The sequence below is a fragment of the Cygnus olor genome, chromosome 5 (genome assembly GCF_009769625.2).
Source record: "Cygnus olor isolate bCygOlo1 chromosome 5, bCygOlo1.pri.v2, whole genome shotgun sequence".
NCBI lineage: Eukaryota > Metazoa > Chordata > Aves > Anseriformes > Anatidae > Cygnus > Cygnus olor.
The window spans coordinates 8,905,133-8,920,717 of NC_049173.1; the positions used below are offsets into that span (position 1 = coordinate 8,905,133).

The 15,585-nt window shown below is 44.5% G+C and overlaps 1 protein-coding gene across 8 annotated transcripts; it reads left to right on the top strand.

Annotated features, from left to right (window-relative positions):
* Positions 1–7,165: 7,165 nt before the first annotated feature.
* Positions 7,166–15,189, top strand: CDCA4 (cell division cycle associated 4). 8 transcript variants are annotated; one of them, XM_040560499.1, is made up of 5 exons: positions 7,184–7,316; positions 9,096–9,166; positions 10,819–10,899; positions 12,764–13,054; positions 13,193–15,189. In XM_040560499.1, the coding sequence occupies exons 3-5, from the start codon at positions 10,861–10,863 to the stop codon at positions 13,946–13,948; spliced, it is 1,086 nt and encodes a 361-aa protein (XP_040416433.1). In that variant the 5' UTR covers positions 7,184–7,316; positions 9,096–9,166; positions 10,819–10,860; the 3' UTR covers positions 13,949–15,189. The 8 variants fall into 8 exon arrangements, with proteins under 8 accessions (XP_040416432.1, XP_040416438.1, XP_040416433.1 ...); XM_040560500.1 differs by lacking the exon at positions 7,184–7,316 and adding an exon at positions 7,719–8,792; XM_040560498.1 differs by lacking the exon at positions 9,096–9,166 and having other exon boundaries at positions 7,166–7,316.
* Positions 15,190–15,585: the final 396 nt, after the last annotated feature.

Genomic DNA, 15,585 nt, shown 5'->3' on the forward strand with positions numbered 1-15,585 from the left:
AGTAAGGCCAATTAAACAGTTATTCTTCTGCTAACATTAGACATTTTGAAATGATTGCTGGGAAACCGCTGGCTACCGGTAGAGCAGCAGGAGACACGAGTTAACATTCCTTCATTGCCACAGAAGCCAAGGCTGTCATTCCCATCAAGGCACAGGACCCAGAGCAGAGAATGAGGCTCACTCACAGCCTGTTATCTATGTTCATGCTCACGCTCCTAATTGGGTTAACCCTTTAACCAGATAAGTTAGACAGGCATTAACAATCCTTCCCTTAGGGGGAAAAAAATTACTTTTTAATAGCACATTTCATGCCCTAGTTTATCTACTTTTTATGCTTATTTTCAGATACCCTCCCTGAACTATAATTGCTGTCTTTAGACACATATATTTACAACATATTTTTTCTTATGGACTGTAATTCGGATAAGTCACCATCAAATCAACATCAGCAATAATTTGTGGATACGGTATATTTTGCAGTTTAACCTATCAATTCATCAGACTCTAAAACAAAATTTGGAAACAATCCAACCACTCCAATGTGCTACCACTGCCTTCATTTACTCTTCCAGGGAGCACACAGGGTCAATTTCACTTGCAGATAAAGTGTTACTTCCACTCCAGCTTACCCACTGTTCTCTTACCTATGCCAAATTCTATTTTCCTCATCAGAAGTGGTGGGTGAGAGGAAAAGCCCATTTCTGTTTTGGAAAATGTAAAACAACTAATGCTGTCAACAGTTTGTTACTGAAGTCTCAGCTGGCAGAATTAAGTGACTGTAGAAGAAACTCAGTGTTTTGATTTTTTTTTCTACTTTCCTCCCCTAGTTTTCATGGTCCAAACTCTTCACAACTATAAGGAAAAATTTAAACCAAACAACTGGCCTAGATATTCCAAAAGAAATGTGTTAGCTTTATCCATGCTTTTGAATCATAACTCTCCAGTTTACCACTACTGCAGAAATTCGTTTCCAGTTGATACTGTAATTTTCAGGGACACAACTTCTTGAAACAGCACAATGCCTTCCAAAAGGCTGATTTCAGGACAAAAACACTGCAAAATCAAAAGATGCAGAATAGCAAAGGTATAAGCCTCACATACGGACCAAAAGATCTCAAAGCCATACTCTAACGTATGTTCAAGGATATACGAAAAAGGAATTATTCATCAACTTCTTCAGCTTGCAACCGCTTCAGGCTATTTTGTTCTTACAGTATCTGCAGTTTTCAAAGGAAGGTAGAGCTGGTGAAGAAGAAAAGATCTTCGCATGCACAGCACAAACACATCATCAGAAGCAGACTAACTCCCGAGAAGAAAATATGGTACTTAGCTTGCTGCAAAGACAGGAATACCATGTGTAGTGACAGGCTGCACATGTTTTACGAGCTTGTGGGTGCTATTTAATAGTAGATGCTTAGTTGCTATAGCAACTGTCATACCCTATGGTATTTATGCTTAGATATGGAACACATATTTTAAGTGGCACCAGACAACATGGCATTCAAGTGTCCAAGCTGTGCATTTAAAATAAATTCCCTGTTATGAAGCAAATAGGTATGATCCTTCAGTTATTATAAAATCCTTCTAACATAACACTTTTACAACAAGAAAACAAGCTTGCCCCTTACAAACATGGCACAGAACTACCACGACGATCCAGAAGAGGGCTTAGACACCTTAAAATAAAACCCCAAACAACACTGAGCACTTTAAAATCCATCTTTGCTGACTGCCCCTGCATAACTTGGAGACTTCTGCCGTTTGGTACAGAGCACTGAGCTTTGCCACTAGAGTTTTCTATCGCAGTATTACCACCTTGCTAGGTATCGCTTTGAAAGTCTGAACTAAACTTTGCATCATCTGCACTTTGTTCCTACCACAGATGTCCCACGACCAACATGAAGCCACACACCGGTTTCTGTCCCCCGCCTGCCAGTGCACATATGCATTATTTGTGTTTTCATGGCTGGGATTTCTCAAGCACAGTTTGTAGTCCCTTCAGCTTTTGTAGTTTTGCATATCACCCACCACTGAGAACACTTCCTCTGAATCCGCTGACAGATGCAAATCTTGCTTGGAAACACTTCTTATATTTTTATTTTGTCACATCCTGGTGGCTGAGGACCACTGACGGATACTGTAATACGAAGGCACTCTTTCTTTCAGGTCTTTTCGACCAGCAGAGGAAACTGATGGTCCGTAACTCCTACAGTTGTGTCTGAAGGGTTCTTAACTCCAATACGACCGTGTTAGCAAGGCAGGCTAAAAGGGTCTTCAGACTAGTACAAGCCCAACAGCTTTCCTGTGTCCTGTTTCCACTACATTTCCTGCAGTCAAAACATTTTAATACCTCTTCTTACCAGTTTATTATCAGTTCCATAAAGCTACTAGCTGATAAACTGTGGTGGTGGTTTTAGCACATAGGGTTTCTCAGTCAGGACAAGTTCATTCTCTGCTTATTTCTTAGCTCATGTCACCCCTAATCCCTCTGGCCTCCTAGTAGATAGATCTGATACCTACAGCCATAAAACCTAAGGCCTGAAGCTGGTGACCTGAGGCAGACAAACTTCTGCCTAGGAATGGCTTTTGCTAGCACTGGCAGCCTTACACCCTCCCTCCCATCACCTGTCTACTCCAGCTCTTCAGTTGCTCAACAGCTGAGCCAACACAGCCAGAAAACTGCTGCCATATTCAGACATTTATGAGCTGGTGCATGCATTAGCAGGTGCGATGAGTGCTGACTGCTATTCTCATTCTGTAACCCACTAACACCTGAAGACAGTGTCCCTGTCATCCAGCATGAAGCTACATTTAGACCACAAATGCACAGTTAGGAATATTCTCCTCTTCCTCCTCCTCCTCACTCCCTATGAACTCGGTGGTTTGTTTTACAGGCACCAGATGCCCGCTGTCCTTTGTTGCACCCCCCGTACAGGTAGGGCTAACAGCCTTTCCAGGCTCAGAGCCCTGAAGAAGCTCGCCCGTGCTGAACTTTCAGCGACATTTTGTGGTCCGCACATTAGCACGTTGTATTATTACAGAAACACTTTCTCTTAAATTCCGTGTGCTGTGACTGCAGGCTGCGTGCGATGAGGTTGCATCCTGTATCTGGCTTGCAGGGCGCAGCTGAGCTGCCACAACAGGCTTACTTCTTAGGGAGCAGCCACATTTAATTACCTCCTTTAGCCTTCCTTCCATCTGCTCCTGGATTTTTAGGCAGTGCTCTGCTGCAGGAATGTGCTCGTCTGCAGAAGCACTCAGGACTGTTTCATAACGCTGCTCATTTCAAAGGTGGACAGAATTTGCCAGGTTGGACTTAAAGGAAACGGCACATTACAGCTGGGCCTCCTGCCCTACTCCTGAGCCAAATTAAAAAGACAAACATAACTTAGGTGCTTTAATCAAACGCTAATTACGAGAAAAACAATACAGACTCGGAGCACGTCCACAACATCTTTAGCAGGCAGAGGCAAGCAAGCGCCGTCCCTGTTCTGAACCAGCCGGATCACAGCCAAAACTCTCCCCAAACATGCGGTCGTGCCGGTACAGCACGGAGCTTGAGCTCACACACCTTGCCTCTCGACAGCACTCGCTAGCTGGAGCTCAGCACTGCTCTGACGACAGCTACGCGGCTTCCAGGACAGGGCTGACTCATGTCTGCTTGGCTCACAGCACCGGCAGCGCAGCGCGAGCGCACATTTTCCTGCTCTAAACTATTCGCCCAGCTTCAGAGCCCCCGGGGCCTTCGAAGAGAGACAGAAAACGCCGCAGACACACAGCAGGGTGTAGTGGAAAATGCCTTGTTGTCAGCACAGAATTGGTACCGAGGCAGGACTCAGTCCTATCTCTCTGAAACTATTTGTTTCAAAGCTTAAGCAACCTCCTGACTAATTTTCCTAACCTCTTTATCAGAGGGCTTGCAACCCACTGGTTGAGAAACACGGTGCTAAGCCTCATACAAACACCTAGTAAGGGACAGTGCCTATCAGAGCAGATGAAATGCTCCCTCGGGGGGACCTTTCCATGGGCTAGAAATAATGCTGGTGCAGTGACCCAACAGCCAGTGAGGAACTTCACTCCACATACATTTCGGTTTCTTATTCACCTACATAATTGTTAACTGCATTGGCCCTTTAAAACTATTTTAAAACCACCTTTTTTATATGTGTTTGTGATGTGGAAATATCGTGGAGTGAGATCCCTTATACAGCTCAAAACTGCACAAATAAGCTGGAAATCAAGCCTTTTTTTTTTTTTTTTTTTTCTTTTTTTCTTTCAAAAGCAGAGTTTCAGCCCTGCTCTCAGCCATGGAGTTCCTATTAATTTCTGCGGTTTTATAAACACTGTCCAACCCTAAACCAGCCTTCCCGTCACCGCCGACGTGTGAAAGTCTGGCCAGCTCAGCAGGGGCTGAGCGGCTCTCAGAAAGGAGCAGCAGAGCTCGGAGGCATCAAGCGCAGCCCAGCACGGGCTTGCTCCAGGAGGGGAGGAAGGAAGGGGGCTGGGAGGCAGCAGGAAGCGGCTGCCTCCAGACGAGCGAGCGTGGCACGCAGGTCACGCCACCCGGTACCAGCCAGCGCCAGAGGAAGAGGCAGGCTGGCGGCTCCCGGGAGAGCCAGCTCTCCGATGGGGCTGGCAGGCTGGGGAGAGCCAGGGCCAGTTGCCAGCACGGCTCTGGCAGCCGCAGCCGCTTGGCCATGGGGGCAGAGGCATGGCCGGAGCCTGTGCACGCACACAGCTCACGCAGAGGGAAGCCGGGTCCGTCCTCCAGCCATGCCAAGCGCAACTACCAGGTGCCCAGCCAAGGGAAGGGGGTCAGGGTAGCAGCTCCTCTTGAGCCAGCCCTCCCACCTTCAGGCAGGCAATCCCAATTTGAAAAAGCCCCAGCCATGCTAAGGCTGGATCTGCACCTTGGCCCTGCTCGGAGAGTCTGAGGCGATGCCCGCTCCTGTTAAACCAGCCCCTCTGCCTGCTGCTTTCGCACAAAAAGAGTTGTCCCCCTGTTCAACCATTTCCTCTGTGGTGGTTACACATCCATAAGGCTGCTAGTGCTTTTAAATCTCCCCAGCACTACCACTCCAAAGTTTCTGCCGGCTGCCAATCCACCTCCCTAGGAGAGATCTGCTGAGCTGGTTTGCATCATTTTCCTCCCTGTCGTCTGAGTTAGTCATCACAGCAGCAAGCAGGTCACCCTGCAGCCTCTCACTAGGTGCAACGTCTCTCATTTCTCTAGCAGCTTCGAGCACATATGCTAAATACCTTTTATTTTAAAGCCTCCTGCCATTCCAGACCAGTAAAATTACCCCCCCACCCTTTTTTTTTAATGCAGTTGTTCTAATTCCAGTTTCCCCTACCACATTGCTCTGCAGACATTTTTTTTTCTCTTTTTGCTCTGCGTTTTGTCTCCAGAACTCATAACTTAAGCATCAGTTCTGCTTTTGCTTGCAGATTACCTTATCTGCAAAGGTTTCATGGGCTGGGATAAATTTCTCAAGAGATAAATGCCTGTTTAGGAAATTACCATTTTTCACCTGTTCTTTTTCAGTTTGGGGCTAACGTTTCATTTACTGAAAACACTAGGTGGATGAAAAACTTTAGCATGTAGTTAAAATTTGATCATTCCCTTTATCACATTGTGGTTACAATTCAATTTTTTTTTATAATGTTATTTTAGTCCATTCAGAGATTGTTTGCTTTCTAGTAAATACTTTGGGCTGTGTTGTTTTACATCAGTTTGTCCAGATTTTTCCATTTTGACTTGTCAAGTTTTGTTTCTCGCATACATGAGATGTGAGAGTTGTTTTTTTCTTCTCCTGAGAATAATCAAGTCTTGTCATACCTCAACTAAGAATGCAGTTTTCTCAGTTTTTCAAAGATTTTTTTCAAAGGAGGTGTTGAGAACCCTTAACAATTTTCTGATTAAACAATGGGTTAATCAGAAACTGTAATGACTGTAGAGTTTTTAAGCCGTCTCATTTCATTTTGCTGGTTCTTCAAGTGTTTCACTAGGTAATTTAAGGGGGAAAAAAAACAACAAAAAAAAAGATGTCAAGACTGTAGCTGAGAGGGAAAAAGAAAATAAGGAGAGGGGACTTGTGGACCTTACTATATGGATGATGCTATCCCCAGCAAGAGCACTACCTCTGCACTTTCCTAGCACTGATCTTGCAGGAACTCCATAGAGGCTCGAGGGTTCTTGCAGGGTTCGTTGTGAGATTACCTATTTGAATTCACTGCAGCTAATCCAGAAAAAGTCAGTGCCAAGCTGAAGAGCGCATGAGAACGTTGTCTTTGTGTTATTGTTCTTTCAAAGCCTCGATTTGTACTTTTGCACCATGATGTCACGAGCGCCATACGAGACACCATAAAAAAGCAAGGGGAAATACTGCGCTTCATAACCTACTTGTCTCGTCCCAAAACCTGATCTCACTTCGCTATGCAAATTCTATTTGCTGCCACTGTCTTATATTCAGCTCCAGCCCTCTGTTGTTTCACAGCCTTGCCCTCCGGGCCCAGTTTGCGCTGCCCCCTCCTGCTGCTCAGCCTCCTCCTCCCCATTCTCCTCCTTCCACCCCGGGGCCAGCAGAGCCTCTGTGCGTGCCGGAGGCAGCAGCTGGAGCCCGGACAAGCCGGCCTCCCCCCTGCCGGCTGCCTCGCAGCGCTCGGGACACCCTAAGTGCTTGCAGATGTGCGGCAGCGCCAAGCTGCGGACAGAGACGGCCAAGGCTGGCGGGCTCCTCGCTCAGGGCGGAGGCCGGAGCTTTTTGGGCAGGGGCTGTCGGAGGAGCAGGGAGTTTTATCCCCCCTTACACCCAAAGGAAGCGGCCTCCCCGCCCTCCGCCTCAGAGCCCGAGCAGGAAATGCCACGAGCCTTGCTCATGGAGGCAGGGGGCTCGGGGCACCCCCGCGACCCTGAGGGGAGCAGCCAGGCACGGCGGAGGGGGGGGGGGGTAGAGGAGGAGAGGCTGTCCCGCTCCTCCCTGAGGGCTGCTGCCGGGCCAGGTCCCGGCCTGCTCCCGCTGCAGTCCGCGGCCGGGAGCCCAGCCCCGCCGCGAGGCCTCGGCCGCCGTTTGAACGCGGGGCTCCGCCACCGCCCTCCCCGGGCCGGCCGCCATGGCAACGGGGAAAGGCCCGCCCCGGGCGGAGGGGCGAGCGCCTTTGTGGGCTCTGACAATAAGATGGCGGGCGGGCGGGGGGCGGGGCCAGGCGCCGCGCTCGGCTCCGCCCGCTCCCTCAAGCGCGGAGCGGTGGCTGAGGCGCGAGCGGAGCTTCCTGCGCCGGGAGGCGGCGGCGGCTACGGCACCGGCGGCGGGGTGGTGAGTGGGGGAGAACCGGGACGGGCTGCGGGGCCGCCGGGGTGCCCGCACTCCCCTGGGGGGCTCCGCTCGGGGCCGGACCTGGGCGCGGAGCTGGTGTGGGCGGGAGCCCGCGGGGCACGGAGCCGCTTCAAAATGGCGGCGGGCGGCTCGCCGGCTGCGCGGGGCGGGCGGGAACGGCCGTTGGCGGCCGCTCGAGCGCCTGGCGGAGGGCGGGGAGAGAACCGGGCCGGGCCCTGAGGAGCCGCGCGGCGCCCGTTCCCCCCTCCTCGGCCCGGCCCCTTCCTCAGCCGCCTCCCGTCGCGCTCCCGCATCAGCCCGGGGCTCGCTCCCCGCCCCGCCGGTCCCGCCTCTCGCCGCCGGTGCCAGCCCCCTGCCTCCTCCCTTCCTCCCTCCGCCTGGCTTCTGCTCTCCTCCTCCCCTCGCCTCCCTTCCCGCAGCCACCCGGGAGCTGGCGAGCTGCCTGCCGGCCCCCCGAGCCCGCCGGGGGCAGCCAGACCCGCTGCCCTGCTCGGGCCTTTGTCCCTGGCCCAGCGGGGACGGGGCTGGCCCTGCCAGCCCCCGCGGTGCCCGCAGCCCTCCCTCAGAACCAGGCGCCACCATCTGCGCACATGTGCGCGCCTGGAAGGCAGTAACTGGCTTTTCTTCTTCTCTTCAGCTTTATGTGCGGTTTTGGTTTCTTGCCACAGCTGTTACGAAGGGCGGTTTTGAATTTGGGGGACTAAATTCTAAAATTTGGTGGCAAAGGGAAGGTATAATACCTTCTTGCCTTGCCATCGTCGCTATGTTTATATCAGTAAGAAAAGAAAAAAAAAAAATGCCTTGCTTAAGCAAACCTCTAGCACTTGGCTTGGGTAGTTCTTGTCTGCTTCCGCCTACGGACAGACAGCGCTAGAATCTCTTTCCTGTCTTCTCTGTTAGCCCAACTGTTACCAAATGCCTTGTTTTTAACCAAATGCCTCGTTTTTAACCACCTGCATATGTGTTTTGCAGCATTTACTACCTGAATTTGAATAGAATGTGGATCTGGAGTATGTAAGCTGATGTTCTAGTAGAAGCTGGATCAAATTTCAAGCACCTTATTTGTAAAACAGACCGGGAATTTGTCATAATCTCCAAAGCAACATTTTTAGTGAATTGCATAATACCGTGCTACTATTCCAAAAAAGAAAAAATAATCCCATGCAAATCCCCTTGTTTTCGGACTGTTATTTTACAGATAGCTGTTGTCTCCTTGACAACTTCTTTCATACAGCTGTTTCAAACAACAGTTAAGGTTTTGACACGCTAAGTTTGGGCTCATGACACTCGGTTAGCAGCAGCAGAAGGGAGGTGATACAGCTAGTCCAGCTACTGCCTCTTGGACAGAGGCAAACGCTGCTTAAAATTACTGTGGGATTTTGAATGCTGTGCCTCAAAAGCAGCAGCAATCTTGCAGTCATGTACCAAGAAGTTTTACACAGCAGCTTGTACCTTGTGAGTACATTAATAAGTAAATTAACAGAGAAATATGCTTAACGTTTTTATTAATTAGCTTTTAAAGTTAGCGTTCTCTTGAGTATTTGTTGGTGATTGTGCAGAGAAGTCTGGGAGAGGTCATTTATTTGTAATTTTTAATTGAATCTGATAATGGCTGTTAAGGTATTTTTTTATTTTATTGTTCTGAGGCACACCGATATGACAAGTTAATAGAATCTGAAGAAATAGTTGCTATGATGGCCAAATTCGTTAATATTTTTATGCTAACACAGGTTCCATGTGGTTTGTTTATTGCTCTAGGGAAGAACCTAGAATCACACGCGGCACGTCTTATACACTCACGTTACATGGGAAAACTGTTTCCGTCTTCAGTATGTTAATAGATTACAGACTGAACTGCTCTGCCAGCATCCCCGTGTCTTTTAGTTTGTGGATGTGATGATAATGGTTCTTTTACTCATGTGCTCCCATCAGCAGTCTCCCCCCATATCAAGTCTACTATTATGAGAGTCAAATGGACAAAGTTTCTTCCTTAAAAATTGTCACATATCCAAAATAGCTCTGGAAAACCTCTTTGTTTATTGTTCTCATGACTGCATCATCTTTACCTGCACACTTGTTGTTTTTCTGTTTTGTAAGAAAGTTTACACCCATGTCACCTACCCTGAGCCAAAAGTGGATCTGGCAGAGGCTTAGGGATTCAAATGCTCTCAGCGTACTTCTTTTATAGAATGGGCTGAGAGTATACCCAGGGAGCAAAAACCTCTGAACTTTTATAGCATTATCAGGTGTTTGATAGAAATAAGAAATACTTACTCAATCTTATGGTGTGTCACTGGAGTGGTAGTTGAGATGCCTCATGACCCTGTCTTGGATGTTGGTGTGAGCTCAGTCTGTGAAAGAGAATTAGTTGGTTGAAATACAGTTTGTATGGCAGGACAGCATTTTAGTCTGAATATTTTGGGATTGAGTCAAAAGGTTTTGGCTCAAGAGTGTTTAAGGGTGGCTTTTTTGATGTGGTGTTTTAATAAGTATGCAGTTTCTGGAGAAAAATAAATGCTTTTTTTCTGCCAGAAAAAGGCCTTTGTCAACCATCTCCCCCCCCCCTCCCCAATTTTCAGAGCAAGTGGTTTTCCAAAACTTTTAATTACCAACCACAACAGAAAACAAAGAAAGATGTGCATATGTGTCCAGTTAACTTATTTTCATCTAGGTATGTACTTCAGCTGCAGACACTGAAGTGTCTTGTGCAGTACAGACATGTCTAGAAAAGTATCTGAGTTGTATTCATATTTTGTCTTACAAGGTTTTTGTAGCTTATTGAAACAGCATTCTTTTTGGCTTTAGTAATTAAAGGAATTATAGCATGTATTTGATAGTTGTATTTGGTATATCGGAACTTGTTTTGCCTTGAATGTCTTTTGAAAACTCAGCCTTTATAGCTGAAACAATTTCATTACTGTAATTGCTTTCATTATTGTCATCTTGCAAAGTAAATCTGAGTCATAAAGTTTCTGTGTTACTGCTAAAGGAAAATCCTACCTGTCTTTGCTGTGTTTCAGTTTTATGTTTGTGCGCACATATTCTTTTTCTGTAGCTGCTAAAGAGATGCATGGTTTTCTACAACAAAGGCGTAAACCGTATGCTTTTGTGATAAACTTGCTTCCAGTATGCTTTTCTGAACCTTTAAGCTTTTAGATGACGGCTAAAGATGTTGTTTGCTCTTTAAATGGCTTCAGCGCAGGGATAAGGGAGAGGCTGGTCCAAAGGTCAGGATGATAGCCTAGGACTGGGACTTAAATGGGCAGTTTCGTTCTCCTGTCACAGATTTTGCATGTATTGTTCACAGATCACCTTTGTAATCTAGCTGTAAATTGCATTTAATCTAAATTCTAGAAGTACCGTGAGGATGGAGATACTGAAGCAATTGAAAGATAGGGGTGTATAAGTTTCTGAAATGGGAAACCGTTTTGCTGTGCATCTCCTGTACTTGCCTGACGCCTTGCTTCCTGGTACTTGGTAGGTGCTGCCCTAACTGTTACTGTATGGACTCTTGCTCAGTAGCATGGGAGAAGAGGAAGGACTACATCAAGCACAGTTACTGGTATGTAGCTTTTTGCTCCTTACGTGAAACAGTAATCCTTTAGTATTCTGTGTGGACTCAGAAATAGGGTGACAAAGAACCGTTTTCTTATGGTGTAAGATACTGACTAGAAGTAAATACTATAAGAAGGAAAAAAAAAAGAGGAACATTCCAGTGAATTCTGTGAAACATTTAAGTTTGAGAATCCATATAAGCATTTTGTTTCCTTTTTGCTTTGTCTTCTACACTTGTGTATGTGTGATGTATTGATGTTTTCAAGTTTTGTGATATATTCAGTTATTCCATTGGTATGCCTTAGAAGGTATCTAAATGCCAAACAGTAGATGGTTGAAAACCATTGAAGTTCTAATTATTCTTTACAAGAGAAGAAGTTCAAATAAAAAGGAGCTTCAAACTCTGCACAGAATGTGTAAAGCTTAATAACATAATTAACCCTGTATGAACATTAGTCCCCAAAGATGTCTTCTGGAGGTTGTTTCGCATAGGGAGCATATGTGTTCATACAACTGTATATGAAAAATTAGTTGGTGAATCCCCAGATGTGAAGTTTGAAGGAATATCTAAAAGTCTAAAGGTTTGAAGGAATATCCAAAAGTAAAAACTTGGGTTGTTTTTAATGTGAATAATGTGACTAAGTTATAGGAAACATTTTTGCAAAGAACTTCAAAAGCATTTAATATATTGATAGTCCTCAAATAGCTTTTAAGAAATCTGTTAAAGATGGCCATAAGACAAAGTTTCTATATTCTGTATTGTAGTCTCTGTATTACGATTTCTCCAGAATTTTGTATCTTCAGTGGAAAGAAGTCCCTCAGAGTCAGCAAATCTAACAAAAGGTTAATTCACAGATACAACAATGTAAGAAGTGTGGTAGAGTCAGTGTTTATGTCGCTACAATGCTATCCCCAGGTTTTCAGGGCAGATAACTTTGTAATGTATGATGAAAGGAACAATGTAGTTGCACTTCGGTGGATTTTTACTGACTCTGAAAAAGTCGAAAGAGATCTCTCTCAGAAAATATGGGGACCATTCAGTAACAGCCAAAAAAGTGAGGCAGAGGTTTGGGCTTACCAAGAGAAGTGGAATAAAAGACATTGCAATAGTAATTGGGCTTTATCAGCTTTGAGATAAAAAATGTTGTTCTGATCAGGTCACTACATTAAAAATCCCCAAAATGTTAGGTAAAGAGGAACCATAAGGGCAGAAGACTTGGAAAGGGCATAAGGAATGTGCATAAATGTAAAGATTAGGTATTAGCTTTTATAAGACTAAAGGAAACAACATCTATTGTATTTACAAAAAAAAACGTATTTCAAGAGATCATCTGTAATACTTCACTCACATGGGGCACTATTGTAAAAATGAATGCAATTCAGATGAAGATCTGCAGGGTAGTGCTTGAGATTCATACCTTGGCTAATTCAGCAAGTGATTTTTTTGGGTGGAAATAATCCAAAGTCTTCATGCACCCCACTTACTTTCAGCTGGTGAACCTAAATTAGGAATACAGGAGTTTTGTTTTCTGGTAGTCAGCTGGGAAAGAAGTACATCCCATACAGAGGATGACTCTGCCTGTCCTTACTGGAATTGCACAATTCATATTGGAATTGCACTGTTCAGTTACTCACTTGAGTAAGGGAACCTGAAGGACTGCTCTAGACACCTCAGTTGAATGTCTCAAGTTATATGGAACAAATGGAGATGTTACCCTCCAAGTAGCCAAAGTAACGTAACCTTTTCAAATATGCTGCCCATGATATGTATGTTTTTTTTGAATGTTACTCCGTTAGGCATGTTGGTGTTCTGCAGGGGTCAAATCTTTCAAAGATGGTGTGCCAGGTTGTATTTTTATTTCCAAAATTAGAGGTTAAGCATGCCAGTAGAAACTCGGGAGGAGCGAGGAGAAACTGCCTCTCTGCTAGGTGAAATACAGCCGTTGAGATGTTCGCTTCTGTGCGAAGCAGTGGCTCCTGACTTCCATCAAGTTTGGAACTTAATGGGAACCAGGAGCTGGGAGCCTCTGCCTCTCTCAGATGCCACTCTCCGAAGCCATGACTCGTGGACCTGCTCACCCCTGGTTCCCGAATATCGTCTTTGGGATCCAGTCCATATGTTCCTGGCCCCTGTTGTACCACACTGGCCATTCTATAACCTGGTATGACAATTCTGATGTTTCTATCTTCAAAGAATTTGCTGTTCAAATTTAAGTTTTGTTTCATTTTTTTCAGTCTTTTTTTCCTCCTTTTGAGCTGTTTATGTTGTACAAAGTTTGTTTTATTTATTTTTTTAACAGGACACAATGTTTGTGCGAGGATTGAAGAGAAAATGTTTTGATGGCGAAGAAGATATTGAAGGAACTCTGGCTGGTATTAAGGCTATTCCTTCATATAATCTTCAGCGACAGTCACTTTTAGATATGTCCTTGGTTAAACTTCAGCTGTGTCACATGCTGGTTGAACCTAACCTTTGTCGTTCGGTACTTATAGCCAACACGGTACGCCAGATCCAAGAGGAAATGACCCAAGATGGGACTTGGCAGATGATAAATACACAGAGTACAGGCCAGGCATCTGTGGATCGTCTTGTTTCAACAGATATCCTCTGTCGCTCATCTAGGGAACAGGCTGAGGGAAAGCATGTTCCAGGTTACAGTACTTTCAGTAAAGACTTTGAGGGCGACCAGGCACAAGATAGTTCAGAAACTATGTCAACAGCCTCTTCAGTGCAAGCTCCGAGAAACCTGCAAAGTAATGTGTGGGAAATGGAGAATCCACAGGAAAACAAAGGAAACTTTCAAAAATCGTTAGATCAAATATTTGAGACACTGGAGAACAAAACTCCTAATTCAGTGGAAGACCTCTTTTCAGAAGTTGACAACTCTTACTATGATCTTGATACTATGTTAACAGGCATGATGAGCAACACCAAAATGGGACACTGTGATGGGCTAGAATCATTTTCTTCTCCAACAACTACAACTTCTAGCTCTAATTGTAAATCTGATCTTAACGAGCTTGATCATATTGTGGAAATCCTCGTCGAATCCTGAAACACCTTGTGTAGGAGAGAAAAATCTGTTAATGGAAAAAAGACTCGAGAAAGCTGTTTCCACAGTTTGTTCTATCAAATCTGCACGTGTATTTTACAAATATCTATATATTATATAGATATATATATTAAAAAAGCACTTCATATTGCAAAATAGTGTTAACTCTTAAAGTTAACCTGCAACTTGTAGTGTAATAATCCAATTTCTTGTCCACTGAACTGTAAGTACATACGGTAAATGGTTAAGTATGGGGTCCAAGGCTTTCAAAATTGGGTTCCTTTTACCAGTTTGCTTTAGCCTTTGATGGAGGACATGCTCACTGAAAGGAAAGATGAGAGAATCCCTCTTTCTTACCCTTCTCCCAGTGAAAATGGTAATAAATAGAGAAGTTGGTGAGCTTTTTTCTATTTTCCTCCGGTTTCTACTTTGTTACAGGACATAACTCCTACTATATCTGCTGCTTCTGATCTAAGTTGCTACATGGCTCTTAAAGAGCAGTAAGCAATGGTTCTTGTTACTCTAGCTAGCTTATTCTGGGTTTTGCTACAATTTTTACTTTAAAAATAGTTTTAAAGTGTTTATTGGTGTTTAGATTTTTCCAGGTATTTTCCTAAAATATATTTTTACTACAGATGTTATGTCAGCTGCTAACTTAGCAACTTCTGATCATAACTGCAGTTGATGTATTTTTTGAAAGGTTTTCAAAAAGGGATGCTTTTTTACTGTGAGCTACCCAATGTAGTTCAGTAAAGTGTATGTAAATGTAAATATACGATTTTATACTTTACATTAAAATGTAAGAGCTGTTTTCATGAATCTGTTTTATAGAGTAGTACTTTACTAAATTGAGAATTGTACAATTATGCTTTTTATACCCCATATACTTGAGTATCATTAGAGGAAGAGCTCTGATCCAACTAGATACAATTAAATTTAATTCATTTCAGACCGTATTTTTTGTTAACTGCAAACCTAAATTACCTAGGTTTTTATTTATGTGTATTTATATGTAAATGTCATCAAGTGAATTGTTTATCACTGAAGTCTACCATCAAATATTTGTTTATATGGGATAACTATCTTGCACTAATTACTACAAAAAGTGTTACTAGCGGCCTTTAAATCTCAACTCGTATGTCTTGATGTTTTGTCATAATTAGTATGCTCCACTCTTACCAAGGGTTTCCTCTTGCCTTTTTTTTTTAAATAACAAAAGATAATACAACATGGGATGGTGTTCATTTCTTCAAGTATTCACATTTATTCTGGAGTATGTATAATTAAGTGTATTCCTATGAGACTTTTTTTGGGGGAGGGGGGGGAAGGGTAGATGAAGTACAGTGTATGATGATGTTACACCCCCAAAAAACTTACCTCCAAGCTCGTGCTGGGGAAGAGGCCTGAGCTAGCAGGGAGGTAGGCAGGGGGAAGATTGATTGGTTTCTGGAATGTTTTAGCGTTGGCTGCACAAGGGGAAGATTAGCCTCCATTAACTTGGTTGTTTTCCATAGGCTTGAATCAAGCAAGTCACTGAACATGAAAAGAATACGTTTCCATGTCTGACAGACCATGCCTTCCCACAAGTGACCTTAATTACTACACGCTATCTCTTCCAGGTTCTCAAACCCTCCTCCCCT